Source organism: Alligator sinensis, unplaced genomic scaffold (assembly GCF_000455745.1).
Source record: "Alligator sinensis unplaced genomic scaffold, ASM45574v1 scaffold542_1, whole genome shotgun sequence".
Classification (NCBI taxonomy): domain Eukaryota; kingdom Metazoa; phylum Chordata; order Crocodylia; family Alligatoridae; genus Alligator; species Alligator sinensis.
In genome coordinates this window covers 2,996,110-3,011,316 of record NW_005841963.1, presented here as the reverse complement: position 1 = coordinate 3,011,316, position 15,207 = coordinate 2,996,110, and the positions used below count along the sequence as shown (strand labels likewise).

Sequence of the window (15,207 nt, the reverse complement as noted above, 5' to 3'; positions counted from 1 at the left end):
CTGCTGAGACTGAACATACAAAAAGGCCAAATTCATTCCTAACAAAGTCCACTCAGTTCAGCAGAGCGACGTCTGGGAGGAATTTGATTAATCTGTAGATACTATAATATATGAGCTATTCCACATGGAAGAAAAGACCATTTTAAATATCTCATACAATACAAAATGTCTTTTAGGCATCCATATTTTTCATTCTCACTCTCATTAAAATGAATGAGCTGGTTGCCTGCACATCCTTGAAAATTCACTCAAGGTTTTACCTAGACCATTAAACATTCTAGCAGTTTTGGACCTATTCTAATTAGGAAGTATAAAATTATGATGAACTATGTAGTTTTCCATGAGGTGAGCAACATCTTCTGGCGAGTTAGCTTAGAAAAATATATGTATGTGACTTAAGACATGATTTCATGCCAAGTTCCAGGGGAAAAAAGGCAAATGACACACACACAAACATTTTATACTCTTCCAAATCTTTTAAAGCACATGAAAACTTTCGATGATTTCAGCATGTGAAATTACTATGCTCTCTAAAATGATCTTCCTGAAGCTAAAATGGAATTAGGTTAATTTAGAGGAAGTTTCCAAACAGTAAATGAGTATTCATTTTATCCACTCACTATTCTACTATTCTCCGTTTTCAGGAAAGCAGGATCCCCTTCCTCAGGTCTTCCAGTTAAACACATGCTTTAATTGTTTTTGATAAGTAGTGATATTAAGGACCAAGCTTCTTTGCTGTTCGAGAGTCAGTCTTGAATATTCTTTTGCTTACATACTTAAAAACAGGTGGGCTCAAATCACAATCCAGTTACCTTATTATAAATTGTTGATTTTTCATCAATAGGATTAATCTCCCAATCTCGTAGGAGACTGTTTTTGGGTAGGTGTTATTTTTACACAAATTTCAGACCATTGTTCCTAAAGGAATAAAGTTGCTGCTGAGCAAAAAGTCTACATAAGCCACTGAAATGTTACCGTATGAAGACAGAGGGATGCTGCAGTTTTATTAATGGGTAAAATTCTGCTAAATTTTAAAACAAAGACAGAGAGTTAATGGTGCTTAGTTAAATCTGCGTCCCTCAGAACTGTGTCAGGCTTGCATCTGTCCATTTCCTTTTCCACTAAACCACGCTTTGAGGAACAGATTAAAAAGAAGCTGTTTTCATTTGAAACTGAAATGCTCGCTGCTCAGAAGGAACATAATTATTTAATTTAAACATTCCAAATGCATAAAACAAGAGTACAACTTGTTATTGATTATTTTAAAGACAACACACCAGTGAAACCTTAACCCAAGTTAAAACTGATGAGTACTTGGTGTCTAAGCAGTATTATCCATTGGGTAATAAATCTTTAGTAGATCTGTTCTCTTATAAACTGCCTGAATGTTATAATTTACTAGCTTTACAAATGCAATTTTTTTAGACAATTAAGCAATAAACTCCACAAGAGAATAAGGTAGTTAGATACTTAGAACCTGAAACAAAACACACACATACACACACATGTATTATATAAATAGTGACAACTATAAAAATGTACTCAATATTTTTTAATAAAAAAGCAAATATTACAAACTAAGCCTCTTGCTGATATCAGCAGGACTTTGCAGCTCATCACTGTAATCTTACCACGATATAGCATGCTTGATATTCCCATGCCTACTAAATGCAATCACAACCTGGCTGAAGTTTGTTCCACGTCCACACCACTCCCCCTACTATCAAGGGGAGTAGATGGATACATGCGGAAAAAACCACTTGATCATGCAATTCAGCTTTTATTAAGTTCAAATAGCCTACAGATTTTATAGCACAGACCCAAGGATTTCTTTATCTTTCTACAGGCACACAAATGCATGGTTTAAAGTTACTCTTAAAGCCCCACATAAATCAAATTACAATGATGTTAAGGCTGTAACATGAGCTGGCAAAAGACAAATGAATTTCAAGAAACTGCTGGGTCAGCAACATTTTGTGCCAAGGTGTCACAGGATACCATATGTGCTCTAGCACTCAGTCACAATGGGATGAATTAAGGGCAGAGTAGAAAGCCTTCCCTTGCACAGTTAAGTCAGAATTTTAAAATTCAGGCAACATTGTTCTTTTGTAGCTGAAACACATAATCTTGACCAAAAGCCACAAGAAGGCTATAAAAACCCTCTTAAAATGACTGCTGACCTCACCCTTCCCTGTCCTCTTTCATTTGCTTTAGTAATTCCAAGTTTTTGAGCCAATCACTCAATGTTACTGAGTTGGGCCAGGGTGTACAATATGAAGTAAACTGATAGGCAGAGCACAAAACCAATATCAACATACATTTTTCAGCTTGGAATCCATTGCACCTATGGTGTTCAAACTTGTGGCCCCACAGGGTGGATTTGTGGGGCATGGCCAGTCTGAATCCTATGTGCAGGGCCAGTGTGTGGGTGTGATCCAATGCAGCTGGCCCTGTCCTGTGCCTGACACCACACTCTGGACCCAGCCATGTGCTCGCCTGACCCCATGCACTGGATCCAGCCAGGTGCCAGCCTGACCATGCACACTGGATCTGCCCATAGGGTGACCCCGTGCACTGGCCCCACTGTGGACTAGTGATCTAGCAGACAGGGCCACATCATCTGGCCTGTGGGGCTCCCCGTGGGTCAGGATGTTTGGAAACAGGGAAGCAGCAATTAACATTGCTACTGCTTCCTCCCTGCCAAATTACTGGACCTGTGAAGAGCCCTGTGGACTAGATGGCATGACTCCATGGGCCGGGCCTGGCCCATAGGCCAGAGGTTGGGCACAACTGCATTGCACAAACAGAGACAGAATACATTAGAAGAGAACTTCTGCACAACCAAGACTACCCAAAAAACCCCCAAAAAACAGAACCAACTCTGACATCTGCGTATACATTGTGTATCTGTTACTTGATCAGCAGGAATCCAGGTTTTCTGTTTTCCATGCAAAAAACGCAGTAAAATGTGGATTTCCTCCATTTAAGGAGAACAGTGCAGATTTTCTCCTTTAAAGGAGAACAACGCAGGAAACAGCAGGTTTCCCCTTGTAAGCTGCAAGGGCCTCAGGGGAGTGGGAGGAGGGTGATCAGATAGGGGGTGCCGTGTGCACACATGCACATGGCAGGCAGGCAGCATGAAAAGCAGGTAAGTCTGGGGGAGGGGGCGGAGGAATTGAGGCTCCTATAGTGAGGGAGGCAGGGAAGGAGGGAACTGGGCACAGCTGGGGCAGTGAGTGGGGCCTGGGGCTTGGTGCCAGGGTACGAATGCATGGCTGCAGGGCTTGGCTGGGGAGCAGGATGGAGCTGCAGTCAGCTTGTCTAGGGAGCCATGGATGGGCTGGCTCCCTGCTGCTTCACATACCCCCAGGAGGGCATGGGGGGCACATGTTATCTACATTTGTGCATGGGGTGGGGACAGATGTAGACTGGCTGCTGGGGGTTCAGGGCTCCCTGACCTGCTGCCCTCCCTTCCAGGGCCTCTGCAACCCAACAGGCAGGACCTGGTGCAGCACAGCAGAGCTAAATAGAGAAAACCAGGATCCCTGCTGATCATAAACCTAATTAGTTTCAAAACACCTGCCACTGCTAATAAACTATGTCTTTTTCCTGGAATAATACAAGTATGACATCACAAATGGCTCTAGTATTGCACCCTATATATATATATATATATATAAAAAAGAAACAGAATAGATGACCTGATACTTAAATTCAATTTTTTGAAAATCTTCACCCCAAATACAAAATAGCATGACACACAGATGTCATAATGTATGGGGGCAGAACATTGGAAAGAATGAAGTGACAACATTATGTAGACAAGGTTCTTTGGGTGAATCTGATATCTTTTATTAGACCAACTTAAATAGTTGGGGAGAACAATTTTTAAGCAAGCTTTCGGGTTTAAAAACCCTTCGTCGGGCTAAGAAAGTTTCTGCAGTTGGTGTGTGCTCTTCCTGGATGGAATGAAAAGTAAAGAAGTCAGCGGCTGGGCTGGTCGGCGTACAAGACAGACAGTCAGTGAAAATGTAGATTGAGGAGTCAATGGGTGAGAGACAGGCTGGGTGCGGAAGAGAGAAAGGGGATGAATAGTGGAGAAGTACCTGGGAAGTCAGCTGTCAGGCAGGTTATAATGCGTCATAAATCCAATGTCTATATTTAGTCCATGATTTTTAGTGTCCAGGATGTTGATGAAGTGGAGTTCATAGGCTCATCTCTGGGAAGTGTTTTGTAAGTTTCCTTTGAGGATCAGGACTGAGAGATTGGAGAGAGAGTGGTTTTCTTGTGAGAAATGTGCCCCCACCGGTAACTGGATATTTCTGTCTTTGATAGATTTCCAGTGTGCGCTCATTCTGGTGCGCAGTTGTTGTTTGGTCTCTCCTACGTATTTTCCATCTGGGCATTTGGTGCACTGGATGAGATATATAACATTTCTGGAGGTGCACCTGTAAGATCCAGGAATGCTGATGGCTCTGTTGTGGGGTGTACTCTGGGAAGATCTTTTTAAGAATAGGGTCTCTGTCTAGTATGGGTTGCAACTGTTTGAGGATTTTCCATACAGGTTCTAGGGAGGGGTGATATGTCATAACCAGAGGTGTGCGATTTGTGGGTTTTTCTTCTGTACTGCAGCAGTTCTTCACGTGGTATCTGGGTGGCTCTTTCAAACGTGCGATCTCTCTCTTTGGAGGAGTGTCCTTGCTGGGTGAATACCGTTTTAAGATTGGTGAGGTGGCGATCCCTGGTGTTCTCTTCAGTGCAAATTCAGTGGTATCTGAGGGCTTGGCTGTATATCACAGCTTTTTTGGTGTGTTTAGGGCGATTGCTGGTTCTGTGCAGATATGTATGTTGGTCTGTGGCTTTCTTGTATAACGTGGTCTGTAATTTATCATTCTGGATACTGATCATTGTGTCTAAAAAGGAGATGTTGGTGCTGGAGTATTCAAGAGATAGTTGGATAGAGGGATGGCAATTGTTGAATTTCTGATGGAACTCAATCAGAGACGAGCCTATGAACTCCACTTCATCAACCTCCTGGATACTAAAAATCATGGACTAAATATAGACATTGGATTTATGACACATTATAGCCTGCCTGACAGCTGACTTCCCAGGTACTTCTCCACTATTCATCGCCCTTCTCTCCCCCCCACCCAGCCTGTCTCTCACCCATTGACTCCTCAATCTACATTTTCACTGACTGCCTGTCTTGTATGCATACCAGCCCAGTCTCTGGCTTCTTTACTTTTCATTCCATCCAGGAAGAGCACACACCAACTGCTAAAACTTCCTTAGCCTGACGAAGGGTTTTTGAACCTGAAAGCTTGCTTAATAATTGTTCTCCGACTATTTAGTTGGTCTAATAAAAGATATCAGATTCACCCAAAGAACCTTGTCTACATAATGTTGTCACTTCATTCTTTCCAATGTTCTGCCCCCATTACCTTTTGTTGGATTTCCTCATAGTCATCCTGGTAACTTCCACTGACTGTACTGGAAGAAGAGGAGAAGGTTGGCCCCTGAGAGTAATACTGAGAACTTCGATAGCCATCCCTCCTCAATGTGTCACATTCTGCAAAGGGTATGGGAAGGGAAAAAAAGAGAGAAGATGGAAAACATGTTATTCCCATTCTTTTACTTGCAAACAAAGTTCTAGTTTTGGTGAAACAAGCAGATCAGATTCATGTCAATTTTTTTTTCTTTGTAAGAATAAAAACCAACATATATGGCCTGGCAGCCCCCTCTATGCATGCAGGTAAAGGTGCGATTGGCTTTAATGCTCAATCCACACAATCGTGCCTCCTGCCATGCCACGCGTGCATGGCAGGAGATGCGACTGTGGGCTTGTGCATTAGTTCCAATCATGTTTTATTGCTAGTGAAGGGGAAGTCTGATCCTGGACTCCTCCTGCATCAGCAAGAACCAGGCTCCCATGGCTGGGAGCCCCATTTGCTGACAGGGCTCCCAGCTACAGGAACCATGTGCAGCCAGGTCACAGCCAGGATCAAGAATCCCCACACCTTGTGTCCCCCTCGGTCCCAGCTGCACACAGGGCACTGCTGCAGTCACCCAACTGCAGGACTGCCTACACATGCAAATTTAAGGTGGATAGAAACCAGCTATAAAGTTATTACACATTTACCAGCAATAACTTTACAGCTGGCTGAAACTTTTTAAGGTCCATTAATTAATTTGCATGTGTAGCCAGTCTAAACTTATTGCACCATTAACAAGATAATTGTGCAATAGATATAACATGTATAGGGAACTCGATATGAAAAAAGGCCCTAATTATATTACTGGGTTTATACATCTGTAGATTTAATAAGGACAACTGATCCTTAATCATATCTAGTCAGATAATATTTGGCAAGTTTCTGATAATGTTAGATCACAAACACATACATACTATTTTGGGCACATATATGTGAATATCTCCAAAAAACATATAAAAACAGCATATCAGTATATTACAAAAACCAGCATAAGCCTATAATGAACATATAAAATATTTAGCAATAGTGTGGGATAGGAACAACCCTGAATGCATACACTACACGTACACAGTAATTTACACACACAACTCTATAGTGTAATATAGACATAGTTTAATACATATATATGTGTATAGGAGTATAGATTTAATTTATTTCAGGTGATTAGGTACTCCAGAAAGACTATGGATGGACAGTGGAAGAAAGGTGTGTGTGTGGGGGGGGGGTGTTTTTAATTATGGTTTGGCACAGCATCTTAACAGATGGCAGGGTACTGCAGCATGGAAGCAATACTTGGGGGGGGGGGGGGGAAGGGGTTCCCTCGAGGGGGGGTAGAAGGGTCTCACTTGCCAGGCAAGTATGTCTCCATAATGTGCCTCACACTTGGAGTGAGGATGTTGCTTACTACTTAAGCACCATCTGCCATGCAGCATTGGCACTGACCACTTGTGTAGCCTCCCAGCCCAAGGAAGAGACCAATTTATAGTGCTTTTAGAAAGAGAGACAGGAATGCAAATTATAGGGATTCTTAGAACCTCAGTTCAGCCTTAGTTAAACCAAGTATAGTATAGAGTCAGAGACTTAGTGTAGAATGGGAATATAGGGGGAAATTATGGGGGAAAGAGGGAGAGGGAACAGCCCAATTCAAATTGGCCAAAATCCTAGTTTCACTTCATTTTCCTGAACAAAATTTCTGTAGTTGTGTTCCTATCTCCTAATTGATATTCAGTGTGATTGTGCTGAAGATTAACAGACGTTGGCGCACAAGGAAAAATTAAATGTTCAAGATGTGGTGAGCAAGCTGATCTGCCTAGTCAAACTGTTAGTTTTACATTTCCAGAGACTGAAATCTGAATCTGTTCAAAGATTAGAAAAAAGGTATTTAGTAATGCCTTTGGAACTGAAGCTTCTCTTCCTATAGTACATGTTATCGTAGGAAAATATGGTTTATGTCCTTGTGCATTAAAGAGGTGTGTTATGACAGTTCAAAAATTAAATATAAACTAACTTTCTTATTTATCAAGTGCGACTTTAATAGAGACATCTTTTGTTTGTTGAACAATGAAGTTACAATTTGCAACTGGAGTGTAATTTTATTTTATTCACTTCCTTCAGCAGGTTCTCACTCATAGCATTTACTTCCCCTACAGTAGTTATAGTTCTGTTGTAGCCAGTGTGGACCCAAACATAGTGTATGTGTACCTCAAGCATGCAAGCTTACAAGCTCATGAATATAGCCAGGTCTACTGAGCCATGCATTCACACTCCCATATGAGGACAGTGGCCATGGCTCTTTCTCAATTCCATTGGAATTTAAAACCCATGTTAGCTTAGGACTCCAAAGATCAGGAACAAAGGTAGGTTACAGGACCCAAATTGACATTCTCTCAAAGAACCACAGACATCAAGATAAATAGCAATTCCTTCTTCTCCCAGTGTGTGTTAGCATGAATCCCACTCTAGATAACCAAGCAAGCAGCATCCCCTTCTGGGAGTACTGACTGTAAACAGAGATTGCAGCACTGTTCTTCTGAATCTGGCACTAGATCTAACTGTTAAAATCTAGTGTATAATGTTCCATAAATGAATACAAACTCTTCAGTACAGCTGCTTCAAACAGTACAGGCCAAGAATGCTGACTCAACTCTGGAAGAGTATGGGGGAGGTACATCCACTAGCTGGTAACACAGTTACTGAGTTACCTACTTAGCCCTTATGATCACCCCAGATGGACATGGGAGCAGTATGAAGACTAGCAGTGTAAACTTTATTCTCCCTGTTCATGGAATGCAACATCGGGAGGACCACAGGTTTGTTGACCGATTAAAAAAAACAGATACCACTTTGGGGAAGAACGTTATGCAAGTCCCTAGGCCACAGCAAGTTCGATGGCTGGTAGGTAGAACATGGCCATAGGCCTGGTGCTATTTCAATACTGTGAGATGGGAGAAGATGGAAAATAGCTCTGTTGGAAAGTGTCATGTTGATACTGCCACAAAATGGATATTCACTGGACACAAGAGTCCAGAATATTTTGATTTCAATAAACAGTCAGGAATCTTCAGCGTTGTGGCCTCTCCAGACCCTGAAGGAGGAGGGGTTCCTCATGGATTGTTTTGTCCTTTGTGCCAAGATATCCTACATGTGTGAACAAATGGTAATGTTTCATCATACTCATCCAACAAGCATGGCTGTCAAATGGAGTGACATGGAGTCTAGATGAAAGATATATCATTTATCTTAGCAAAGATATTTTGGCAGCCATTTTGTTCTGGAGGTGTTTTGGCCCGTTTCAGCACCTGAAACACTGAATCCGAAATGAAACGGAAAGCTCTGAAACTAAATTGTCCGAAATCTTTTGGAAATGTTTCATATATTTCGGAGGCACCCTCCAGAAATAGTCCGGCACAGTCCCGCACCCCTCCTTTTAAAGTGCTGGGAGGCTGGGGCCGGGCAGGGCAGCCATGGGGGTTTCTCCTGTGGCTGTCCCTGCTGGGGCAGAGGCAGGCATAGCCAGAGGAGCCACGGGAGAAGCCCCCATGGCTTCCCTGCCCGGCCCAATCCCCAGTTCGGCCTCAGCCTCCTGGCACTTAAAAACAAAAACAAAAACAAAAGCCCCACAATCACCAGCTGCAGCAGTGGTGATCAGGGCCTCTGGGGGCTTGTGGCAGAGCCCCCTGACTGGCACCCACACAGCAGCTGCCCCATGGCACAGGTGCAGCATGGTTCGGCAAGGCGCTGTGCAGTGTCTGGGAGCTGGGACCGCTGGGGCTGAGTGCTGCTGGGCTCCGGGTGACTACTGGAGCCACCCCAGCTCCCAGACAGATATGGCACCCTGCTAAGCCACATTGCACCCACACGATACGACAGCTGCCGTGCAAGTGTTAAGTGGGGAGGGGAGTGATCTCCATTGCCTCTCCACTGCCCCATGCTGCATGGGGGGGGGGGCTCTGCCACGAGCACCCAGAGGCTCCAATCACTACTGCTGCAGCCAGTGAGTGCAGGGCCTTTGTTTATTTATTTAGTTTGTTGGGAGGCTGGGGATGGGCAGGGGCTGGGCTGGGCTGGGCTGGGCAGCCACAGGGGCTTCTCCTGTGCCTCCCCGCCCCCCCCCCACTGAGGCAGGGGCAGGAACACCCGGAGGAGCCACGGGAGAACCTGTAGCTGCCCGGCTGTGCCTGCCTCATCCCAGCCAATCAATCTCCGAATCAGCGCCAAAACTCTGAAACAGATTCGGCCAAATCGAAATGGAACAGTGATCCAAAATACTGAAATGAATCAGTGTCCTCCAAAATGGCTGAATCCTAAACCAAAACAAAATGGCCATTTTGCACAGCCCTATTTAGCCACTGGCCGTATCAAAGATACGGCAATTCTCTTTTTGTGGGGGAGGAGGAGGGGTATCTCTTTAGGCTTGCTCTTCCATCTCTGTACTGCAGTTCTGATCTGGGGTTTCCCCTGATTTGTGAATGGTGCCTTGCCTGTCCATGCTGCGCACAAATAAGATCTTATCTTAGTGACAAGCGATGTGCCACCGCTTTGAACCTGTGGGACGTCAGGCCAAGGAAACATATTATGTTGCTACTGCCCAGATGGCATACAACAGAGTGCTACAGAACCCCCTGGGGTTGCTGATCCAGCTTGTCTAATGAGGGCATTCTGGTAGAACTGGAGGAAGAGAAGGGCTCTGGAAGGAGAAGACAAGGGTACCTTTGGGAATGGCAGCCCTGTCTGATATCATTCCAGCAATGCTTTTGGTCCAGGTGCTGGGAGGAAAGGTAAGGAGGTCCTCAAAGGCAAGCCATCCAGACAGGTTCTTCTGATGGGATACCTTTCATTGACCATAGTTTCCTAGCCGTTGGCACCTTGCTATTAGGCCTGACACTTGAAAACCTGGCTGTTTCTGGACTTGGAATCCGTCATGCCAGCATGCCATGTACACAGAACTACATTTATGTAAACAGCATCTGGTATCTGCAGCTGAGAGTCCAGCTCTCTGTCAGGAAATTGGCATCCAAGCATTGATAATTCAGTGCAAAGCACAAAGCAAAAGCCTGTTCAATGCTTCTGGGGCCTCTTCTCTCTTCTGAAACTAAAGGTGTTCCCTTGCACTGATGGAGTGGTTTCCTCAGTTTGGCTCTAGAGGACTCCCCTTCCTGAAAGGCAGGAGCAATCCATAAAGGTAGCTTCATGAACTGCAGTGTGTCCCTGAATCTCAGGGGTGAGAAAAGGGGCATCAGATGGTACATTTACTAGGGACAGGGGCCTTCCCCAAGGCAAAGAGGCACCTACTATGCTTATCTATCAATGGTATCGAGCAATTATACACAGGAGTTTAACTTACACACGACTAGTATAGGTATCCCTGGAAATCTAGTCCAAAATAGTCCCATGTGCAGACAGACCCTAAGTACACTTTAAACCCTAAGAGCTTGGAGTTTACGTCAAACAGTTGTGCACCTCTGCCCCATTTTTAGGGGAGTGAATGGGAGAGTGGGAATAGCGGGGAGGAAATATAAAAAACACCAAACCACAGAAATAGAACCAGGGAGTGGGGAGCAAGAGAAAGAATATCTTGAAAAATGGCCTCAAACTCAGACAGATGTTGAAGTTTGTAGATGACCATCAAGGCTCTATGTTGCTTCTAGGTGTAACAAGATTTGCTCAGGCCCTTTAGTGTCCTCCTACAGAAGCACAAGAAGTCTCAAGGAATCACACCAACAGAAAGGCACAACATTTGGAGCCTGGACACGAGGGACACTTGTAATCACAATAGTGAGAGTAATACTGGCTTACACTGGAAGAATTTGTCCATTTGAATTTCTGATTTGTCCTTCATTCCATTTACTATGTTCAATAATATTTCCATATAGCAGTTTGATGTAGGGATGGCAACTTCCTAGACTAGAAGGAGCTCAGAATAGGATGCCCTGTTACTAACTACAGGAACTGAATTCTGAGAGATACTGCTTATTACACTGAGAGTGTTCTGAACAGAATGCAAGGCCAACCTTCACAACTCAATTGAAGGAAATTCAATTGGGTCATTTGATCAAATCATTCTTATAAGCAGCTATAAACCTTATGAACTTATCATTCATTGCAACTGCATAAATGATTCCCTGGGGAAACTCAAAGACTCTTGCTGTAAAGTTGCAGCAATGTTATTGGCTTCTAAGATACACCTGGTCAGTGTTTTGTCTTTAGTGTGGACAACAATAATTTCTAAACCCCTGAAGATTAACTGGGGAACACCTACAGTACAGAAGATAAATTATGAAGATGATATTGTGAAGGCCAACAGAAGCTATCCTAGCTGTGAAAAATAAGTGAACAGCTTGTACAAATGACTTGCAAAATACAAAGCAGAAAAAAAAATCATTCTTTCCTTTTTTTTGCTTCTATATACTGTATTTACTTGAATACAAGATAGGATTTTTTCCTCCAATCTATACAGGGTAAAAAGCTCATTTTACATTTGCATGCAAGGAAACTTCATTAAACGGCTGTCATTAAATGGCTGCCAAAAGCAATGGAAACCAACTGTGAAGCTGATTAAATGCAGCTACCACTGAGCATAAGCATAAAACATGGCTCATATTAGCCAAACATGCTTATGGGAACCTCCCACAAGAATAGATTAATGCAGTCCATTTTAATAACATATACAGCAGTGTCCATTGCACTCAGTCCCCCTCAGTGCCAACTCTTTTTCAAGTAATGGTGAGCCACTATATTGCATGCATTTCAATTTCTTCTCGACTCCCACAGCTGAGTGCATTTCTTTCTTGTTTCCAATGATTTCTGTTTCTTCACCAGCCTTAAATGTTGGGTAAACATCACCAAATGGGGTCCCAAACAGTTTAGCCAGAATCCTTCTGTCACCTCCTCTCATCCAGTTGCATATGATCAGTATGGTCCCACCCTCCGAGGTGAAGTCATACCAGGTTGCCTTGCATCTCATCCACATATAAATTTTTGGAGCATCCCAGGACTCATGACAAGAACCCCCAGCTCCAGCCAGGGGGATGGGGGTGGGGGGGAGTAATTAACAAGTGGGTCCTTCGTGGAGGGTGCCTGGAGTACACACACACACACACACACACACACACACACACACACACACACACACACACACACACACTGAACTCTGTGGTCACCATGATTTGCAATGCTGTTGACTCTGATGGGGCCCAGCACAATAAACTATACGGTGCACAGATGCAATGATTGTAACAGGAATGTGATGCCATAATGGTGTATGCATGCTAGGGCCCATCAAGTAAACCAGATTACCAAGACAGGGCTCTGAAAGTGGAGGTGTATATCTATCTGTCTATTTAGAAATATATTTTTTGCATTAAATAAAAGTTTGTACTACATATAAAGTAGGTACAAAAGTGTTGATTAAAAGTGAGTTTATGGAGTACCTTGCTAAAACTTGCAGCAAAAAAGTAACATGCATCAGTTCTGGATGAGCTAAGTCTACAGCCACTATATGTAAATTACTACAGCTATGTTTAATATCAACTTAAAAAAAAAATTTTGCTTCTCAGTTCCATGTGCTCAGAGGGAGCAGAGTCTAGTAGTAAGGAAAGGGGGAAGGGGCTGCAGGGGGAAGAAGTTGGGAGGAGGCAGAGGGTAAAGGGGTTACATGAAGATTTATTTTCCCTGCTGTAGCAGTGGGAGGGAGACAAAATTCAAGGCAGACCTCCAATAATTAGACCTCATACGTGGAAAATAATAACAAATATATAATTTTTCCATATATAAAATTAATTATTGGGGGCTTGTCTTATAATCAGGGCCATCTTATATTTGAGTACATATGGTATTATTTACAAGTTAAACTGGTCACAATTTCTTACACACAAACACACACAAATACATTCCTATTAGAAAAGTAGTTTAATCATAGACGACTGGTAGGGGGCGTACAGGGGGGCACGTGCCTCCTGACAGGGCCATCCCTGCTGCCACTGTGGGTGCTCGCCATCCCCGTCTTTGCCGACAACACTGGCTTCTGCAGGTGCTCCCCCCTCAGACTCAAGAGGCACCAGTCGCCTATTGGTTTAATTAACATCAAAGTTTTCCACACAAATTTGAATGTGATTTTTTTTTTTTCAGAAATTAAAATGAAAAATATTCTGATGTGCCAAACTGTTTGGATTAGTTTGTTCCAGCTGAAATTTTCCATTTTGCCATATCAAGTTATATACTTTAAGTGTTTTTCATTTGGCAAAAAATATTTGATTTTTTGATATTTTTGTTCTAAATTTGGAATAGAAAGTAATTCTGTATCTTGACACTTTCCAGGAAAGGAAAATTTTTCAAATAGATTTATTTATATGGAGGCCTGCAAAGTTATCTTCTGCATGTTCCGCACTTTGGAAAGTCATGTGTTGTGTTACGATGGAAGACTCTATGGTTATCTGGGGAACTAGCAGGTTTATGATTACTCATTTCTATATGGCCAGGAATATGCTGGGTGCCACATAAAACAAGTAGAATTCAGTCCTTGCCCTAAGAAGTATAAAATCTGAACTCAGCATGACAACAAAAGGAAGACCATCAACAGCCAAGCTAGCAGGAAGGCAAGAAGAGAATATACAAATAATACAACCTTGAGAATTCATGGTTGAAAACTTGTGCAACGCAAGAGGCAGTGTGGTGAATAAACTGCAGAGGGAGTTCCAAATGTAAAGAACAGCCAGGGAGGAGGCTCAAAGAACGCAGTGAGAAAAGGAATCAATAATGCTGAGAAAAGGGCAGGAGGACCTTCAAAAAGGGACCAGAGGCGGTCAGAGAGGAAGGCAAGATGGTACCTGAAATGAGAGGACCAAAAGTGACACAAAAGCAGGATGTATATTAAAAAAAAAAGAAGAAAGGAAAAATGGCATAATTTGTAAAGTTCTAGAGCAGCGGTTCTCAACCTTTTTAAACTCAAGGCACCCCTCATTATACTGAAGGCACCCTGCCGTAACTTTTGTGATTTAAGTAGTACACCATTTCAAAAACTTATTTAATTCAGTGCTTACCTCCTTGCATTGCTCTTGAGTATCTCAACAGCAGCCAGTGGAATCAAGGGTGGCCTACCAAGGCTGAATCCCTGTGTTTCTTCCTGGGCTGAGAAGGCCACACTCCTCTCCCACTGTTTTTTGGGTTTGTTTGTTTTTAAAGGAATAGCACTCATGTATTTTGTGCAGGCGGTTGGACCAGATGACCCTTGAGGTCTTTCCTCTCAACTGTACTGTAGCTAAGAATGCCAGGATAACTTTTGAAATGAAGGCTTAAACAGGAAGGCAGACAAGATACAAAATGACTGTCAAACTGCTTTAATTTGTTGCGTTAATTGTTTTTACTACCAGTTGTTTTCTTCAGAGCTCAGAAGTGTCTTTATTCTAATTAATGACATGTATGTTATGCCAATTTTAGAAAAACGTCAGGATTCAAGTTTACTTTGAGAAAGTCCAGACATTCAATTTCTGGTCATCTTTTATATTACATTTTTAAAAAGCTAAGTCAGAATTCAAAGCTCTCTCTTATAGTGGTGCCATTTTAGAAAATTGGATAAATAATTATATTGGGGCATATGGTATTCTGCAGTCCACGGCTGTCCAACTGGTGGTTAAATTGCAGCCCATGGGGCTGCAGGGGTGAATGTTACTGCTTCTGCCAATGTTGGGGTCTTTGGCTGCCCCTGGTGACTAAA

The 15,207-nt window shown here is 42.9% G+C and overlaps 1 protein-coding gene across 9 annotated transcripts in view; it reads right to left on the bottom strand.

Annotated features, from left to right (window-relative positions):
* Nucleotides 1-15,207, bottom strand: part of NHSL1 (NHS like 1) — a 171,716-nt gene that overhangs the window by 34,244 nt on the left and 122,265 nt on the right. For 7 of the 9 annotated variants that reach the window (XM_025200333.1, XM_025200326.1, XM_025200327.1 and 4 more), the window contains exon 3: nucleotides 5,445-5,572. In XM_025200333.1, coding sequence (XP_025056118.1) covers nucleotides 5,445-5,572 — 128 coding nt within the window. Of the gene's footprint in view, nucleotides 1-5,444; nucleotides 5,573-15,207 lie in introns of those variants that run through there. The other 2 variants (XM_025200335.1, XM_025200334.1) reach the window with 2 other exon arrangements.